The sequence below is a fragment of the Pungitius pungitius genome, chromosome 1, assembly GCF_949316345.1.
Source record: "Pungitius pungitius chromosome 1, fPunPun2.1, whole genome shotgun sequence".
NCBI classification, from domain to species: domain Eukaryota; kingdom Metazoa; phylum Chordata; class Actinopteri; order Perciformes; family Gasterosteidae; genus Pungitius; species Pungitius pungitius.
Genome location: NC_084900.1, coordinates 26,867,994 through 26,888,367, shown reverse-complemented (window position 1 = coordinate 26,888,367; position 20,374 = coordinate 26,867,994). Strand labels below are relative to the sequence as shown.

At 42.4% G+C, this 20,374-nt stretch overlaps 2 protein-coding genes across 2 annotated transcripts; one reads left to right on the top strand and one right to left on the bottom strand.

Annotated features, from left to right (window-relative positions):
• Window positions 1–492: 492 nt before the first annotated feature.
• Window positions 493–5,906, top strand: tprg1l (tumor protein p63 regulated 1-like). The gene is made up of 6 exons (XM_037480358.2): window positions 493–901; window positions 1,061–1,152; window positions 1,675–1,725; window positions 1,819–1,944; window positions 2,126–2,279; window positions 2,792–5,906. Exons 1-6 carry the CDS (start codon window positions 674–676, stop codon window positions 2,984–2,986), a joined length of 846 nt encoding a protein of 281 aa, XP_037336255.2. The 5' UTR covers window positions 493–673; the 3' UTR covers window positions 2,987–5,906.
• A 135-nt stretch (window positions 5,907–6,041) lies between these two features.
• On the bottom strand, window positions 6,042–17,497 carry wrap73 (WD repeat containing, antisense to TP73). Its single transcript, XM_037480357.2, has 13 exons — window positions 17,335–17,497; window positions 16,692–16,764; window positions 16,381–16,533; window positions 15,187–15,303; window positions 10,139–10,211; window positions 9,313–9,416; window positions 8,928–9,014; window positions 8,046–8,180; window positions 7,767–7,844; window positions 7,590–7,692; window positions 7,363–7,488; window positions 6,584–6,775; window positions 6,042–6,352 (listed from the first exon to the last, which is right to left on the bottom strand). Exons 2-13 carry the CDS (start codon window positions 16,758–16,760, stop codon window positions 6,246–6,248), a joined length of 1,344 nt encoding a protein of 447 aa, XP_037336254.2. The 5' UTR covers window positions 16,761–16,764; window positions 17,335–17,497; the 3' UTR covers window positions 6,042–6,245.
• Window positions 17,498–20,374: the final 2,877 nt, after the last annotated feature.

Below are 20,374 nucleotides of genomic sequence, written 5' to 3'. Positions count from 1 at the left end.
ACGATTCCATCCGAGGGGAAATGGAAAAAATAACAAATCAATCGAATGTCTCGTTACTCCTGTAAACAAAACGTATAGCCAGCACTAAAATGACCACTATGGCTGTGAAAACTGTGATTTAGTCTGAGGGCCATCTCACTAATCACAACTGATACAAGTGATTTTTAAATGAATATGTCTTGATAATTCTTAATACATCAAGCCCATATTTACACAGCGGTTTTGGTGATTACCCATCATTCAATGGGGAAGTTTCCGCGTCTTTCAGACCCAAAACTTGAAAACTAAAGCGTGTGTCCGGGACGTTAACCAGCCGGGGACAGTCCCCCCAGACCCCAAAAAATACCCAGAAGACAACAGAGTGTACCGTGAATGAAACTACTCATCAGATTACTCCTCAAAGTTGAGATTTTTCGTGTTAGTGATGACAGGATTGAGTAGAAGGTTAGACTGACGTCATGGGGCTCGTCCACTCCGAACACCGGCTTCCTCGATCAGCTGCGTTAAAGCACGATGCCCCTTTAAGAGGAAGGAATTAAAGGGGGGAAGGAAGTGAGAGGACACTACTTCCTCGTAGCGCTCACCATCAAAACATTATTGGCCGTGCGCGATGGGTGAGTCCGCATCCTCCAGTGGACACCGCGCGATCTGACCCCCCGGGCCGCACGTCACCATGCTTCAGCTGAACGACTCGGTGGAGCCCGAGAGTCCGGGCGTCGCGATCCTCCACCCCGCGGACACGGAGGAGGGGGTCGAGGTCGCCTTCACGCCGCCGGAGGCCGAGCGGAGCCTCGGGCGCGGAGCCTCCGTGGCCTGCTGCACCCCGCTACAGACGCTGACGCCTTTCCACGTGCGTAACCCCACGATGCAAGCGAAGGTGAAGGACTATTTCGTGTTCAGGGTGAGTGAAAGGACGATCCGACCCCACCCCTTTAATAAATAAGCACATTGCACTGCAGTCGCAGCACTGGTCGGCAGGTGTTGAGCATTAACGGAGCATTAGACCGTGCGCCGCGGGGAGGGATGGGTGGTGACTCCTGTTGTGTGATGCTGATCTCAGCCAGGCACCATCGAGCAGGCGGTGAGCGACATCAGGACGGTGGCCCTCCCTTCCGAGGACGGAGAGGTGCTCAGCGTCTGGCTGCTGGCAGAGTAAGTGTTTTTACTCTGTGCCCGAGATTTTAATATCTGGATTTCAATCCAGCAGCTCATCCAGATTTTCATGGTAAAATGGGAGCATCGCTGCGGTCAACTCAGAAGACAGTTTTTAGTGCACGGTCCTTTTAACTTTTACTTATATACTCATTAACATACTAGTGAGAGGTCCTTAAGACGTGTATGTTAAGGACCTCTGAGGACCAATGATTGAGAAAACGATTTTTTATTGCTGTTCAAAAATGTAGAAATAGCCGTTTTGAACTTGTAAATATGGGGCTTTTACTTTGAATAACTTTTATACAGTAAAAGTTTTCCTTTTTTAGGAGTAGACAGAATGGTCCTTAACATACATATTTCAGTCAGTGTCTAGAATCTTTGATTAATGGCTGTTATTCCTTGTTTAATACCGCAAATGTCAACAGGTTTTATACATTTATACCCTTTTTTAACAATGCAACTGAGCTAACCACAAACCAGGTTTCAAATTGTGCTTTACAAATGTTTTTTTTTCTGCAGAATCGACCACTGGAACAATGAGAGGGAGCGACTTGTGCTTATAACTGATAGGTAACTCAAAAAGAATATAGCAAATGCCAGCATACTATGACCTTTGACATTGTCATTGGAACCCAATTTGACGTTTTGTGGCTGCGTGCACAGGTCGCTGCTGGTGTGCAAGTACGACTTCATCAACCTGTTGTGTCAGCAGGTCGTCAGGATCTCGCTCAACGCTGTAGACACCATCTCAGTGGGCATGTTTGAGTTCCCACCCAAATCCCTCAACAAGTATGCAAGCCAGTCTTATGTTGTTCTAACATCTACTGTGTAAAATGATAAACAGGAAAGAGAGTTGTAATCACAATGAGGAGATTTTATTACATTTCTTTCAAGCATGCGTGGCTCCAGTTGGTGACTCGTGTCTGGCTCATCCTTAAGATTCCCACAGCTCCTTGTTGTTTCCTTACAGGCGAGAGGGCTACGGGATCCGTGTCCAGTGGGACAAACGTCCTCGCGCCACGTTCCTAAACCGCTGGAACCCCTGGTCTACAGACATGCCCTACGCCACCCTCACAGAGCACCCCATGGCCCACGCGGATGAGACGGTGGCCTCTCTCTGCCAGGTACGATCCCTTAAGTTGAATAACGCTAAAGGGCATTTGCAATCCTCAAACTATTTTAGATATATATAAAAAAAAAAGATTTATAGCATGAAATAAGGTAGACTAACGATAACTCGTGTGAGTACCCTGCATAATACACAAAACAATGGCGACCACTGATGCAGCAGTTAATTCATGCAAAAATAGGCAGCAAACTGCTCCACCAGTCACAGCTGATAACGGAAGTCTGCCTTGGAAATAAAGCTCTTCCCTTGATAGAAAGTGTTATTCATATAACTCAGGAGTATAGACACGTCTTTGTGTATGAACAGTTGTTTTCATAGTTGTTATTGTTGTTGGCAGGGCAACCATAGTGCCTGGGGAAAACTTGGGGGGGGGGGGGGGGGTAGGACTGTATTTTCTCCTCCAGAGACATTAGCATTGCGACATATAATAAATAGAGCGAGTTTGTCTCAAGTATCATTTATTTATTCATATTTCTGTTTCATTTTGTTTTTCTTTTACTCCCATAGATGGATAACTTCAGGACCCAGCTGGTGCAGGCAGTGAAGAAAGCCCACAGGGAGCACCCCCTCCCGGGTCGGGCCAACGGTGTGCTGATGCTGGAGAGGCCCCTGCTCATCGAGACATATCTCGGTATTATGTCCTTCATCAACAACGAGGCCAAGTTGGGCTACTCCATAACCCGTGGAAAGATTGGCTTCTAAAAGCCAGTTTCTCCAAATCACCCCTGAGTTCAACCCACATGTCGGAGTTATGCCGCGCTGAGGGAGCCATCTGTTAAGTTGAGCCCATCTCATGCCACCGCGCCTTAAATCGGGGGCTGCGGACCAGGACTCCGCCTTCTGTAGGTAAATAGTGCACTTGTTTTGCGGCCCGAGTACCCTTTCCTGCAAAGATTTGCTTTCTGATCCAACGTGGGCCCCCCATGCGACATAAGGAGAGCTCATTGATAAAACACTTCTGTACTTATTCTATAATTGCCACCTATATGTTCCATATTTGCTGCATTATTCAGATCATAGGGCCTTAGGGCAGCTTTGCAGAATACAATGACAAATGATGGATAGAGGGACTAGTTTCAAGGTCATCTTACATGGTTACTAAAAAGATTTACCAACAGGAAAACAGTTTCATGATCTAGGCAGAGTGGAACTGTTTTTTTTATAGAAAATAACTGTTGGGTGGGGATAAACCAGGGGCCTGTTTCAGAAAGGAGGTTAAGTGAAAACTCTGAGTATGTTAACCCTGAAATGAGGGAAACTCTGAGTTTTCTGTTTCAGAATGGGAGGTATGTTAAACCTGAGAAAGCAGAGTAAGTCAAGCCTGTTTCAGAAAGAGAGGTAACTTATACTCAGAGTCAGTTACCATGGCAACTTACTCTGTGAACCTAACCTGGTCGGGAGCAGGTTTTCTTCGGGAAACCCAGAGTTTATTTCGTCTCCTCCCCTTTTTTAAAGAGGAAGTGGTATTTAATCACCTCATTCATTCTTTCGGTATTCATTCATTGCGCACATTTCAGTCACGCAGAGCGCATCAAATCAAGTGAATGAAATGGCATGTTCTTTTATGGACGATCCTGTGGATGAAGAGGCTGCATTAATCCGTAGGGAGTTGCATTTACGTCGGGAGAGGATTTTGAGACCCAGAGTGGATTTTTTGTCATATCCATATTCATTTTTATTTGAGCGGTACCGTTTTTCTTTACAGTCAATAAGATACATCCATAATCTCATCCATCCTTACATCAGAAACATCAGCCATCGCGGCCGTGCTCTAACATCCGAGCAGATGCTTTGCGTTGCATTACGTTTCTTTGCAAATGGTAGTTTTCTGTATAACATTGGGGATGCAGAACATATCAGTAAGGCTACTGTTTGCAGAGTTGTAAGGAAAGTGTGCCTCGCTCTTAAGCGCTTTCTCCGAATTTTTGTGCCGTTTCCTGGGCACAAACCCGTGAGAGCCATCAAAGAGGAGTTTCACAGGATTGCAGGTCAGTGATGTATAAATCGGTTTAAATGAGGCTAACCTGATAAATGACGTTCAGTTAAGAGCATATTGCTGCGACCCCTGGAAGTAAACTAATAATAGAATTCCTTTTAGGATTTCCGAATGTGGTTGGGTGCATTGATGGCACACATATTCCCATCATTGCACCTTCCGAAAATGAAGCGGACTATGTCAACAGGAGGTCCATCCACAGTATTAATGTGCAAGATTGCACCTACATGAAAATTAAAATTAGGTTGAATAACACACTGTTCTTCCAGTTTCACTTCTGATATTATAACAGTTGGGCAAGTCACTTATATTACTAACTACAACTGGCTTCTTCAACAGTGTAATTAGATTAATGTAATAATGACTATCTCTAGAAAGTATTGGTCTACTTATTACTAATTACTTTCTAAATCCCATATCAACTTCAACCACTTGAACAATACAAGGAGAGACAAGAAACTGCACTTTTAATGCTTTCAAATAAACATTATACAATTGCATGAATTATTCTTGAAAAAATATATCTTTTAAAATTTGATGTTAAATCCACTATTGTTTTATACAGAATTGCTTTATAGTTTATGCAGCATTTAATGCAATTACATCAGATTTTACTTTAAATTACGGAATTAAATTAAAGTTTTTAGATTACATAGAAATTAATTACACGCAACACTGTATAACAGTAATTCAAATGTAAACTTACGCATTGACTCGAGCAGCTATTTTCTCCCAAGCTAACTCTCTGTCCTTCGCCGCTGCAGCCGTGTTGCTTTTAAAAAAAAATATATGTTCGTACTCTCCATATGCTTGCATAAGCACATCCAGTTCTGCTGGTGAAAAATATGAAGACCTCTTTTTGTCTGGCGCTGTTGCCATGGTGACTCGTAATATCTGCGCTCCATTGATAATGGCTTTTTATAGTTGTGGTCCACGCGCTTAACTCAGAGTAGGTCAACTCAGAGTTGATTGAACTAACTCATTTCAGCTGTTCTGTAACCGAAAACTCAGAGTTTCCCATCTCAGGGTAAGTCAACTCAGAGTTCAAGTTTTAACTCAGAGTTGGTTGAACCTCCTTATTGAAACAGGCCCCAGGTGTTGTGCTCTCCGTGTTTACATTTGCCTGAATCATGTCTTTGCTCAGAGTATGGCGCTTGTGTCCTACATGCTACATTAGCGACTAAAGCAAAATGTTGTATGTTACAGATGTTTTATGCAACTTAAACTTGTAAACCGTGTTGTTTTTCAGTGATTTGCCTTATAGGTCCTGCATATGTTTCAGGCACACAGGTATTCAGCTGCATTAACCTTTTGCAGTGGGAATACAGTTTTACTAAATGAAACTCAGACAAAGCTTTAAATTAAATCTTAAACCACATGCGGTCTGTATATATCTTGTGAAGATTTAAGTGTCATGTTTTCCTATAATATGAATGGTTACAGGGCCTGCTTGGCAATGTGTTGCAAAATGCCCTTTTCTGGACTTTACTTTTGCACGTCTGCATGAGATGTTTTTTGTAAAAGAATATATTCAAACAGTTTGTAAATACTAGTTGGGTTTTAAGTATCTTAGTTTGTTGCAGTAAACTCAAATGCTTCCAGAAAATAAATATTTCATTGCCAGTTTGGACGCATTTCATTCAGAGACTAGAAACTAATCACAATACTGAACTGCGTGAGTCGGACACTTTTAAAAAACTGTAGGCTACTTACCTTAAATTTGATTTAATAACATTTATTCAAAAATAATCACAGAAGTTCAAGGTCAAATTCACATAAATACTTAATCTATAAAACTTTGTTGTCTTGCCGTATGTATTGGTCTGTTGCTCGAGAAGCATTTCATGTGAACTTGAAGAGCAAAAAGAACATCCCAGTAACCTGCACTGAGGGCCTTAAAAGTTGAATGTTCTCATTTGACATTCCCGGCCAAGTGTGCATTGCCAAATAAGCGAATCAAGTCATTCACTTGTCCTCCTGGTCCATGTAGCACAAACATAGCTGCTCCTTCCCGAGCAGGATCAGAGAGTCCCCACTGCAGTGCCAGCTGAGTGACTGGACCTGTAAGCCACCTGGAACGAGTGAGAGAGGCAAGTGTTTAGCAGTACACATTGAAATCTATATACTAAATCATGTACTCGCTCATCCTCCCCCAAGCTGGCGGTTATGTTTCTACAGAAGCCCAGAAGGAACAAACCAAACTCTGCGGCTAAATAGGGACAAAGATAGTTGGTTTCCATCTGCAATCAGGCACCAGCGGACAAAGACCATGATCAGCTCCACCTCCCCCCGGAAGCTGTTACCTTCAGTGGGGACTTGGACGGAAACGCAGCCTGCCGGGGACCAGAGATAGAGTTTGGTGTTGCCGGTGCACAGCGCCAGCCGGGGGCGTCGGGGGTCCCACTGAAAGCAGCGCACAGCTGACGTCTGCTCCAGCACGGCCACCAGGCTCATCTTCTGCATGTCCCACAGCCAGACCACACTGGCCATGTTGTCTAAAGTCACATAAACACCGATTTTAGAGCCATGAAACAAAGGCACCACAGCAAGAATAAGTCAAAACTAGCCACCAACTGAAAGTTAGATTGAAGACTTGTTAAGTTAAGCTCAACATCACATAACCACATTAATTGCAATAGGGACAATATCACTTGAATTGCTATTGTAATGTTTAACATGTTTAGCCTCTAGCTGCTGGAGTCATCTGCATGACATAATCCAAGATACAATCCCCAAATTATTCAAAAAAGATCTTAGCAATTATTGAGAATTTAAAGTTACAAAAAGGCACTTTGTGATGATTTTAACGGCCTGTGGACTAAAGTAGTTTCTGGTGAACCTGCATGATTTCATCGTGATGTAGATGCATCAGTATTTAAATTGAGACTGATTCATAACCAGTTAAAAGTTCCTCAGTAATGTTGACAAAATGAAGATTCATAAACTCAATAATTTTTGAAACTCATTAAAATACCTATTAAGGCCTTATTTTTAGAGAACTTCTTCCCTTTCTTTTTAAGGGTCTTTGGGAGCCCCCTTGGGTGCACAATCGCACGAAAGGTGGACAGATTCCAAGTCTTACCGTTTTTGGTGGCTAGATAGCGGCTGTCTGAGCTGAAAGCCAAAGTAGAGACACCAATCTTGGGGTTGGCTCGGTCTGGGTCTGGTTTGACAACAGGAATCTGGACTGGTGATGGGCAGATCTCGTCTGGAGTAATTGAGAAGAAAAGAAAAAAAGAGTCTGTAGATATTATTTGTTAATTGGACTCAGTCGTTTTTTTGGATTGTTCTATTTCAAATTTGACGTACATTTGCTCTGGGTGTTGAAGGGGGTGCTGCCAATTGTTATGTTGTGTAGCGAAAGGTCATCAGTGCCAACAGCTGTCCTTTTCTCCACTTCCTTATACACAACCTAAACAAAACAAACAGGTAATAATTGAACTGCAACACCTTCAAGGCTCATCGTGGAGGCTCTGAAATACTCACTGCTTTTGTGCTGTTGATGGATGCTACATGCTCAAACTGTGTGATTTTCTTCCATGTGATGTGATTGAGGATACGCACCTGACAAGAGTAATACGGTCATTTATTTTGAAGTGATATTGGCAACACTCAGAACATTTCAGTGTGTTTACAAGTCAGACATATATATCTGAAAAAAAGTTATTGTAATGTAGCTGTGCTTTTTTTTTTTAACTGTCCATTGTACGTCTGAAAAAACAAGGTCACATTATAGCTTGAAACATTACCAAAGTTTGCCCATACTTTTTCATCATAGCTGCCAATGGCCAGGAACTGGCTGCTGGGGCTCCAGGTCACAGACTTGACGCCCAGTGACCAGTCGTAGGCACTGTAGGCGGACAGCAAGCGCCCATCCAAAGAATACAGCAACACCTTGTACTGTGGGCACGATGCAGACACACATGAAACAGGAGTAGGACCATGCCTCCACTTCATGTCCCCACTTGGCTTCTTCAGATGTACTTTAACAATAATGAAGCCTCGTAATAACAGACGACTCCTTCAAGGAACACTAAGCTTGTCTTTCTCACACACACAATTCATAATGGATCGGTTTCTTTTTTTCCTGCTGCTAGTACTAAATAGTAGCACATTTTTAAATGAATGGGAACTTTACAAAGAGCATGCTTTGTTAATGTGCTCATGTTGAGTTGAATACTTACTAATGAAACGCAAAAACAGTTTGCTGGGATCCCATGAATTAGATCACATCATAAATCCCCATTTGTAATGCTGGGAGCTTCAGGGTATCTTGTGTTGGGACTTGGGATCAAACTAGCTCCTTTATATTCGATACTATAGTTTTATAGCGTGTCATCTTGTATCTAGGTTGTTTTATGGACAGACTGAGCTTCTCAAAGGGACCCAACTTATCTAAATCCAGAAATACAAAGCAAAGACAAATTCATATAAATTATAACTACAAATTCAATAAAAACCTAAAATGTCATCACCCAATAAATAGTTAAGGCTCTTCTAAATGTGCAGGTCCTTGAGTCAATCATTTAAATTCTTTGGTATCAAAAGCAAAATCAACCAAAACTTTGCAGTGAGGCTGGAAAGAGAAATATAACACGGACCCAGCTTGATCCACAGGAGCAGACAGACTTTAGTTACTGGACTCACCTCCAGGCAGCTGTCCCACACTGCCAGCACACAGCCATTGGGAGACCACTCCAACCCGGCCAGGTCTTGGGTCTCAGTCTCAAAATGCTGTAACAGAGTCAAGTTAAATAATATACATTAAGAGGAATTATACCGTGTTCTGTTTAAAGTCTTCCTAGAGAAAAATGAATGTACATTCGGAGGGCTTGTACATAATGTAATAACAATAATACTGTAATGCAAATCCCTTTTGAGATGTTTGACTAAATAATATTCATACCATCACAGGCAGATACCAAGAACCCCCCCTCATGTCACCTGTCTCTTTATTTCTTCACTATTGCTTATTTAGCTTTCTCAAGTATCAAATGTATAATCACGGCCATGAAGTTAAAGACTTGCTTACCCGGAGTAAATGCCAGTCGTCACACACAAATACACTGACATAGTCTTTGCAGTCACGGCGTTCAGCCAAGGCCATGTAGCAGCCATCTCTGCTGAAATCTACACCTGTGGGTCATAGACGATACCTTACTATGACGATTACAACAAATGCATGATACAAATCAACCTAAAAAGAGAGCATTAGTTAGGTTAAATACTTACAGCACAAGTTAGTTCTAGAAGAAGTGAATGTAATCATTTCGCTTTCGCCAACTTTCATACTAATTAAAACGGATTCCTCTTAGGTTGTGTAACTGCAGCAGCAAGGAATAAAGAAATGCAATGATGCAATAAAACATTTAAACCTTTGTTAAAAAACAACCCCTGTGTACACAGGCTATAACAAATCTATTCTGATAACTGAATATCTAACCTCGTGGCTTCCTGTTCATTTCATCCAATGTAATTATCTGACACGTCGGCACCCTCGGGTTGGTGGTATGAGCGATCATGGCCATATTATTTATATGGCGGCTTAGAGAATAGGCGGGTTGCAGAGGGACGTTGTGTTGCATGCTGAAAACGGGGCGAGTCATGGACAATCATTTTTCCCCAGACCCGCTGACAGGCCCGTTATGAAGAGCGTGCCCCATTTACTGCAGAGGGACACAGCTGTCAGCGGAGAGAGGGCCATAGTTTGGCCTCGTACCCACAAGGTAAAGAATGGCATGCGCTTCGAGGGGCGTGCTGAGGCAGTCAGACTGGCGGGCCTGCGCTCAGGTACTCGTGGTCATACATTTCATAAGCCACGGAAAAAATCTATAAAGCAACTTCTTTCTCATACTGACCTTTCTGACATGCCTTGGGATACTTGATGTAAGACACAGCTTTGGTGCACAGGGACCAGACGGTGACTCTCAGCTGTCAAGGCACCAGAGGAAAAGATTACTGTTAATTATCCTGCAAGTGAAAGTATAACAAGCAAACAATGCTGCCAGGCGGCAAGAAAGGGCACAAGTACATACATCAGAGTTAGAGCCAGAGAAATACTGGACTTAAAATGATATACACACACCTGACAAAACTCTATAGTACATCTTGGATTTAAGATGGGATGATAAAGCAACTCCAAGTAAGACACATTTGACCAATCGCTGTCGGTGAGACGTTCTTAACTGTGGCTGTGAGCTAATGAGCGTTTCTCTACAGTGACTCGGTGTCAACAGCGACTTAATACAAGCTCAATAAACAGGCCACTGAGTCCTCTTAAGTGCTCCTCTACAACCAAAGACGTCTCCACCAGCAGGACAGATCCAGAGTGCAGGAAAGCAGGGTCACTGACGCCCATTAACGGCTCTGGGCAGAGGCCCTTCTGTCTTTGATATATAAGACACTGGCACAGAACCCCTTCATCAGGAGACGGATGGCCCCGTTGGGCCATGTGAAGTGTATTTTCACGGGGAATAAAACAGATTATACCCATTCATTTGGGGAAATGACCCAATATTAGATGAACAGATACATATCATCGATAAAAATCAGGTGTTGGTAATGTTAGAGTTGTACGTAAGTGTTGCGCAGCCAGCAGGTTGTGTACACTCCCACAAATTAGAAGCAGTGTCAAAGAAAAACTGTCCAAGTGGGCATAACAAAGAGCACATGTGCTAATGTTTCAACAGCAGTCACTCAAATACCAACCGGCCTCGCTTCAATGAGACGGGTGGCACTCGGCCAACGGTGAAGCATTTCTGACACAAGGGCCGCTATGACATGCTGCATCTAGCCATTCAAGAAACAACAAGCACATAGGTATCAAGGACACCACCACTGCACCACTGCAGGGGTGTTAAGGTGTTCACAGAGAAAGCTGCAAGCCCACTGTTACAATAACAGGGCGAGAGTGACAGCTCACAAATGCATTACATTTACACACATTTATATTTACTGAGGCAAAGCATTGAGGGCATGCGAGCACTAAACTGGAACGTTATGGGTGTTAAATGCATGGCCCCTCATACCTTCCTTTACAGCTTACAGTAAGCCAATACAATGTGGGTGCATTAAGCCCCCAAGGATCAGGTTTTGATCGTTAAGAAGTGAAAATGTTTATCTTAAAGTAGGTCTGTATGCCCCTGGCGAGATCCCTGTTTACAAGCATGAATAACACAGGATAATAGCATGAATCAATATTTGGAAAATACATTTGAGCCCATTCTTAATTCTGTATTAATATTATTTTACACACAGCTGAAACTACTGAAGTGACAAGCCTTTCTTTACCGGGAAGACATTTGAACTGGGCAAAGTCTGTCACCTCACTGAAGTGTTGACTCTCCTGTTTGGTCCAGAAATCCAGCTGTGCAGACCCCGTAATAACAGCTCACTGCACGCTTGCTGGACATCCCCCTCAGACATGGTGCCATGGCAACCAATATCAACATTGCTCAAACACAAACACACTTATATTTCTTAAGATGCCTTGAACCCACCCCATAAGGGACAAGCAGAGATCAAGACCTGAAAGGCAGTGTAACTTTAAACTGGGTGGAGGATGGGTAGCGTGAAGAAAATAGGTGGGAAATGCTTTTCCATGTGGGGTGCGGTGCAATAAGATCTTAGGTTGGTAAAGCTACGCATTGGTCGAGGTATCCTCACCAAAGGTGAGCACTAGCCTGGCGGTGGGGGCCACGGACTTGAGGGGGCAGGAAAAGGCTAAACCCAAATACAACAGCTGCTGTTTATCCATCATAGATGGAAAATTGCTGCCATGGTTAGCATAACTGCAACCAGTGGTCGTTAATGGCTCTAATTACAGGGCGTTTTATTATAGTTTGATCACCAAATGTACAAGGATTCCAAATCTTGAGATGCTTCCATCACACGTTTAAAGTGTCGGAGGTGCTGCCAATTATTGTTTCGCAACGTGGCCCCTGCGAAATCCCTTTGACACCACATGCCACCGGACAATCTCCATGAACAGAACACCGGGGATTTTGGGAACATCACCAACAGTGAAGCCTGCAGGGAAACATGAGAACCGCAATCACTCGTAGACCAGAGTTACTGACAGCGACCTGGAATAAATGCGGTGCATCAGCGATTCTTGTTGCTCGCCTGTGTGAGTGGGAGAGAATGGGCGAGTGTTTCTGATGCCGTATGGGCCGATCTGTCAGCAGAGGATTAGGCTGCAGGCATTCCACATAGGAAGCCATCTCCAACCGATATAGCCCAATTCTCCTGTTACAGCCTCATGATTCGACCAAGGAACTGGAGCCTCTTGCAGCCCACACATAGGTATGGCTGAGCCATTGTCCCATCCCGCAGTGCAGCAGCTGCCCACATTTGCAGCTCAGACCGGTAGCGCTGTCGCCAACAATGCTACACGCTAACAGAGCTTCAGCAGAGCAGGCAGAGAATGCTATTGCTAATCCGATCCCAACAATGATGAAAACCATTAGAGAAGTCAAGCTGCGTGGTGTCCTTGGCTGGAGTTTTTCCACCCTCACTTTATTGCCCCTCGGCTGGTAAGGCTGGATCAACATGGATGTGCCAGTGGCGTTTTGTGAGGTCCGAAGATAAACGATTGGAATTGAAGGCAACTTACGTGAAGTTTCACAATCCGCGGGGTCGGTTTCAGCAATGAGACTTCCTGTTAAATCAGTGGCATGGCGCCATCCCATATTCAAAAATGACTTTTTTAACATCTGGCTCCACAAATCAATGAAGTTCTAACTCACCTGTGGTATGTCTAAGGCCGCTGCCCTGTCCCCACCAGGGACACAATTGGTTTCTCCGTTCTCACACAGTAAGTTGTGAGCTAAATAAACCATTGTGTAACTACAACCACCACTACTATTTTGTTTTAAAAAGAAAACTCGCACTCAGCCAACTAAGCAGATTTACTGACAAATAGACCCCCCCACACACACACACACACACACACACGCAGTGGCACGATCCACACCATAAGCAGCTGTCCCTAAAACAAGTTAATATAGCAGGCTGTTTATGAGTGGGGCTGTAATCCTAACCCGACACGAACACCCGTCTGGCACCGCCTTAATGAAATGTTGTGCCGGGGTGAAGGTAAGTTCAGTGCAGCCCTTCACAACGCAGAGGCCAGAATGACTTCGGAACAACTGAACTACCAAAGGATGCTCAGTGACTTCTGGTGCTGCTCACATTTAGCCAGGCGACGAGGGCAGTTAGTAACGCGCTTTCGAATTCACAACGGCACACGCAAGAGGGAGTTTGGACGTGGACTGCAATGAGCCAATTATTACCCCATCAAAATACGGTTATTAGAGTTTATTGATCTGGAGGAGCTTACTTGAACACGGTTCAATTGGCGTTCCCGGGGTGACTTATGTTACTTAAATGAAGTACGGCATCATCTCGCCTTTGTGCATCACTTTGCAGGGAAAGAACCAGCACAGGATTATCGTTGTTGGACTCAAGCTCAATAATGATATGGGGCAGCAACTAACATTTGATTAAATATTAAATAATATTTTTTTTAAAAACCTTGATATTGATCACCAGAACCTTCCCAATCCTTATATTATTTTTTGGGGGAAATAGCCTCCATTCTTTCTATTTTTTTTAGATGCAGACAGACACAAAGCAGACATGCGAGAGACACTTGCACTCCCTGCACCCTTCTCCTAACCAGACACAGTTGTGTGTTGGACCATAACACCTGTCAAGTGATTCCTGGAGTCAGGTTCAGCATGACTGACAACCCAAGACGGTGCCCCCATCATGTCCCACATGGACGGAGGGACCTGCTATAGCTTCTCACCCCTTACAACACAAGCTTACAATGATGTGAATGCAAACCAGGAGTCAAGAGGCATTCAATGGAACTAAACACATCTTTATTAGTCTGGGTTTTAAAGTATGTAGACTGTTATAAACAACACTCACTCACTTTTGCTTCATCAGCCTGTTTTTGGCAATAGGGATCACATTGGTTTTTTATGTGAAACAAACTTAAGTTTGTGTATTTAAAAGGGATTCCCCCTTGGTCAATTAAGTGCACCGTGTTATACTAAAAAGAGTGAATATTAGGGTATTAAATTGGAAACCTTTCCACTATCATGGACTAAATTATTATTATTCTGGATGGAAAAAACAATCTTTAGGGCAGATTCATTTGGTTCAATAGCCGCAGCTTTAAAAGACATCCACAGCAGGCTTCATCCATATGAAAATGTTTTAATTTGAAAGGGCATTACTTTTGCTACGTTTATGCATGGCCTTCACAACAAAAAAAAAACACTACTGCTCACACCGTTTTAGTTAAAAAACTCCAGGGTTGAATTTTAGTCGGGACTCATGTTCATGAGGCGATAGGCTCTCATCACAGCATGTCCATCAGTGATTTGTCCCGCCTCTGTGGAGCGGACGCTAAAAGGCATCTTTTGAGGCTTTCAGGAGAGTGATTGACCGCAACACAAAAGCACTTTCCATTAATTATCTCTGGTGTTCTTCGAAAAAGGCTTAAATGCTTTTGTTTATGCTTTGTCGTCCAAACAAGTGTTTTAACAACAAAAATAAATTGGTTTGGGCGTTGCCTGAGAACATCATTCATAGGAGTTGCTGCTATAGGAAATACCAGACATAGGTTAGAAAGGCCTTTCTACATTGCACCCATGTTCCAGAGGCACTTGAGACCCATGTATGACAGGACGCTAACAGGAGGGGAACTATGAAATCAGGCTGAATACATGCAGCAGGTGGGGGGCGCGTGGGGGCGGCCGAGACAGTCTCTGGTGTCTGCCTATTTTCAGGTCCCCCTTCCTCGCGGGCCAGCAACAGTTGAAACCAGACAAGCATTGGCATTAAACACACTTTCGTGTGCATGAATGCATGCACGCACCAACTTCACACTTACATGGAACTCGGTGGTGTTGAGAATGTGACGTCCGTCCGGACTCCACCGCGAGCTGACTAGTCCTATTGAGCCCTCATCAATCTTACAGTGCCAGTCTGGCTGCTCGACAGACCACACCTGAAGAGAAGCAGAAAGTCACAGAAGGACAGCATTCAGCAGTCACTGATGACATCCCTCACAGCCGTCCGGCACCTCTGTAACTTTCATCGTTGATTTCAAACAGTAAGAGACTGTCGAGCATCAGAAATCATGAAAGACTGGCAGTGGATACCACTTCAGAGGTAAGCTGCTTGCTCTGTGAGGAATTGACTGACATCAAACTAACACTAACATTAATACTTGTTTTTACCACTACAGCTTCAAGAAAAGAGGAACCATACAGGCTGTGACTCATTAAGATGCAAGCTTTTTTGTTTTTTATGGACATCATTTGTTTTATATATTTTTTTCCTTTTAAAATAAAAAGGAAGTTGATGTAAGCAACTTAAAGAGAAAAAAAAATCAATGAATGAAATTAATAGTATTGATTAGTGTAAAATGATCAACGTCACTACAATAAAGTCTAACCCTATAGTCTAACCCTACAGGATATGCCTGAAGTAAGCGCAATTAATGGATATGTTACAGACTCTTAACCCCAAAGAGGAAATAACATTTTGTATTTTTTTGATAAAATGATCATGGTTTAGTAAAACAGGATGTGGTAACTTACTAGCGTGATAAAAAGTGCCCTTTTTGTAGTTTAATGCAATACACTAACAAAAATGAACTCATTATGTTGTTTAAATTGCCAAAAGATGCCTTTAACATTTTCATCAATAATGTTGTTTTTCCCTTCCCTTTATTGTCCTTTAATATCTTCCTTTATCTTGATATTTATATGATATATCAATAATCAAATGTGTCTTTCAAACATGTCTTGACCATATGATGCCAATTTTGTGTTTTGCATTACTATGGTTCCCAAGGAAATCCGTTTGTATTGCTTAGTTTTACTGTTCAATGGTTATAGTAATTCTCTGTGTACAAGTAAAAGAGAAGAAAAAAAACAGACTAAAAGTCTGGATATAAATCCAACACTTAACTAATCAATCATAATCACCACTAACTGTATTAGCCTCACAGACCTTCCACCACCATTTACACCTCATGCTGAGAGATATCCTGCATCACGGTCCTCCTCTGCTAGCTTACCTGTACCAGCCCTCTCTTGTACATAGCACAGAGAATAAAGAGAGAGTCAGAAGACCAGTCCATGTGGGATATCTGGTCCAAGCAGGTGTAGAGCTGCAGGATCTGCAGTGTGCTCAGGTCTCGCACCACCAGCCTGTACTGAACACAGGTAGCCTGACAAGTACAGCCGAAGAGACAAGTCAGAGGAAACAGGAACAGGAGTTCTAACACACTTACTTATATTTATAACTAGGATTTGTACCAAAGGCATTACATAACTGCACATATACACAGTACATAAAACAGTTTATACATAAAAATGAAACACTTACCAAATATTTCCCATCCGGAGAAACTTTGCAGAGTTGGTTGGATTGCTTAAAAACCTCAGAGAAATTCATCTTACTAAAGAAAAAAATACAGTTATCACTTTTTGTTATAGCGTTATGACAGACAGCCTTGTGTACTTCCCATATGTGAACACGTGATGGCGCCATAAGTCAAATAAATAAGCACGCTTCACGCAGTAAACACACAAACACAGGTGGTATGAATATCATTTAGTTCGTATCTCATGCAAGAACAGTCAATGTATGGGGGGAGGGCGCGTAACGACAGATTCATTCCGTTTAAAACTCAAACTCAGCAAAGAGAATTGAGCTCCGGGTAGCTAATAGTTAGCCTAGCGTCGGACAGTTGGCTTGCAAATAAATTAAGAAACGTTGGCCACACATTCATCCAGTTTAAACCAATAATTTAATGCAATTTCATCGTCCTGATATTACTAATACGTATAGCATATATACGGCTGCAGATATAATGAAGAAAATAACTTTAAAGCAAACGTTATAGTTAGTTCTTTCTTAGTTGTCACTGGATTAATTCAACACTCACGTTAGCATTTGCCATTAACACCACTAGCATTTAGCAGGTAGCCAAACCTTCACTATCTCCACCCGAAATTATAACACTTACCTCTCGCGGCTACAGAGTTGCTTTCGTCTACGTAATGATAATCTAAACTCACAGGAGCAGTTTAAGAAAGTTTTTTTCTTCGCATGATTGTTATAGAAGCTCTAACTGTTGCTAGCTTGTTTGCATGAGGCCAATGACGAAAACCCGGGGTCGTCCAATCAAGTACGTTCTGCCTCCGTATAGTGCCTTCTGGGAAATGTAGTTCTTTTTTTCCATTTTTTAAGGTTTCTCTTTTAGTCTCGTACGTCTCAATGTGTGCGTGTATGTGCGCCTGTGTGTCAATTTAATACATATGAGGAACAATATCATTTTGTTTTACAGGCTATTCATCTTAACATTTTGGAAGCAAATATAATTTAAAAAGAACTATTTTTATTTGTAACCTCTTTTATATCTTTATACTATTTTTTGTGTTGTGTGTTATCCAACGGGACAAGGCAGGACATTTGATATTTAGCTGGAAAATATTTCCCGCTTATATGCACCCAAACCGCGCTATACGCCTCCCTTCTTCTCTTAGGGCGAAATACGCCTCACCTCCTTCTTGGTCTCCCTCAGCAAAGCTCACACTTCCCTGAATAGAATGAAAACCCCTTTTCCTCGTGTCTTTGCAGTTAATTCTGTTTCTGCGAAAAGTCAATAATCTCAACCGCTGTTATCATATCTACTGTAAAGTCGCTCGATTTTCCTTTTTTTCTGTTGTTGCTGTTTGTTTATGGAGGGACACTATCTTGGCATGTTTGATAATGAAGACGCAGGTGTTCGGCGCAACATAATTCTTGGGTATTCGGATTGGAGTAGCATTAACCCTCAGGTATGTTTATTTTGTTCATTTTGTGATTTGTTCTAATGGACGTACAGCAGGGTAGTTTAGAATTTATTTAACTGATGATATGTTGTTGTTTTTTTGTTTATCAGCCGGCCTAGTTGGTTGGTATCTCTTGCTTTGGAAACATTGTCGAATAATCAAAATTGAAAAAAATAAAATAAGCCGTTGACAAGAATGGCACACTTTCCGAATACGTAAATCTTAGTTTAATATCTCTCTGGCAGTTTTTGATATGATTTTGCAGCCGTATGGTTTGATGGGCTCCGTATTTCATCGGCTTTGTGAAATGTGATCTCAGAACAGTTGACCTGCATAAATAGTTGTAGTATGTTACACAAATAGTGGTGACATTTATTTTGGATAAAAATGAAACAAGTAGGGCTTTAAATATCTTCGATTGAAGTGTAGTGCGCCCCGTTTGATTTTAGTTTTTTTTTTAGTATTTAGGCTGTAGCTTGCAAAAGAGAAAAAGGAAGGATTGTGAATTATGTTCGTTAGGGCTCAGTGTCATAATTTTGTGGGAAAAATGTTTAAAAAAAGCTGAGTTATTTGTGTTTACCTTTAGTAAACCTTTAGTTTTTAAACAATCGACTTTATTTTCGAGGGACATGCAATAACTCAAATTCGTTCTTCGTAATCAATCCTTATATGGCATATGATTTCACTTAGACCTGTGAAAGATCGAGTCTAAAACAATTTAAAATTAATTTCCTCTCAGTTGGGACAGTTTAATTTCTCTGCATAAAATGGCCCTCGGGAAAGCAGTTTGTGTGCGTGTGTGTATGTGTGTGTGTGTGTGTGTGTGTGTGTGTGTTGTCATGGGCGCTGTTACCCGGGATAGGAGACACAAAGTAGAGAGAAGTGAAACAAATTGTCAAATTGAAGGCTGAAGGCGTTTTTTTAATATATATTACTTCAAATATTTCTTATTTATTTAAACCATTGTTTCAACCTTTATCATCGTATTACTTTTTTTCTTTTACAAACGTTGTGATTAGCATATCTCTACTAATGATCATAAGATGAGATCATAATAAACCATTATTCTGTTCAGGGTAAGTACTGCAGACTAAGTAATAAAAAACACCTGTGGCCAAGTGGATCCCAATTACTCAGAGTGCGCAGCAGAGCCTTGAGGCCAACCCGTTTCATTCCCTGTGCTCGTTCTGAAGTGACGCTTGGTCAGATCCCTCGTGCAAACACGCGCGCGTCTGACATGTGACGAGGCGGCACTGAAGGATGCACCAGAAATGGGCCCTAGTTTCCGCGGCGGCAGTCGCCCGGGGAACAGCGGGAACCTGCGGTGTCACATTGGGCTACTTGAGTGACTGCGTGCATGCACTTCGCAGGCTTCTTTATTATGCCGATTAGGCTAAAGCTGTGTTGTATATTTTTATTGTCACGCCAATTCGATTGTGTGGCATGACTCACAAATATATTAGACGAACATGTGATTCGGCAAGCGTTGATCAATAATCATGACATCACTCAGATGTTTGCTCAGCCTCATGTTCAATCGATTTATAATCTTAAATACTGAAGTGTAAATACCGTTAGAACAAAGTTAGTGCACAAATACAATTTAAACGGAAATGATCCATTTGACAAACCAATTTAAAGAAAATGTCCCACATAGCAGCTCTCTGCATTGATTCCAGAGAAAGGTTTGGGATTTAAGCTGACGTTTAAAGCCATGCACCTTTGCCACACTTTTTCTTTGAGTGGTTACTAAGGAGATATGACGCTACAGTGGTAAGCAACCTAATATTGTTTGTGTTGATATCTCTGACACATGGGCCCACTTCATCACTTTTAAACGGTATGCGCGAAGCTCTATTGATTTTCTATATGTGGCAGTGGCAACAAATACTTATTGGATAACTTGATGCATTTTGACTAAAACTGTCACAGCGTTAATCCCTCTGCAGGTACATTTTCTGCCACTCAACTGCGCTGTATAATGAATGAGTTGAGCTGTTATTCTGCAAAGTGCGTGCACAACCTGCAGGATAAGTCAAACACCTCTACATTGTCCGCTGTAGCTCCGCTTGCTATCGATACTCGCATGATGTGTGACCACAGTGTGTGCAGTGCGGGCTCTGTGTTATTTAGAGACAGAGGTGATGCTGAGACTTGGCGGAATGAGTGATGAAGCAGGCAGGTCTGCACACGCCCAAGCCCCCCCCCCCCCCCCCCCCCCCCTCCACACCA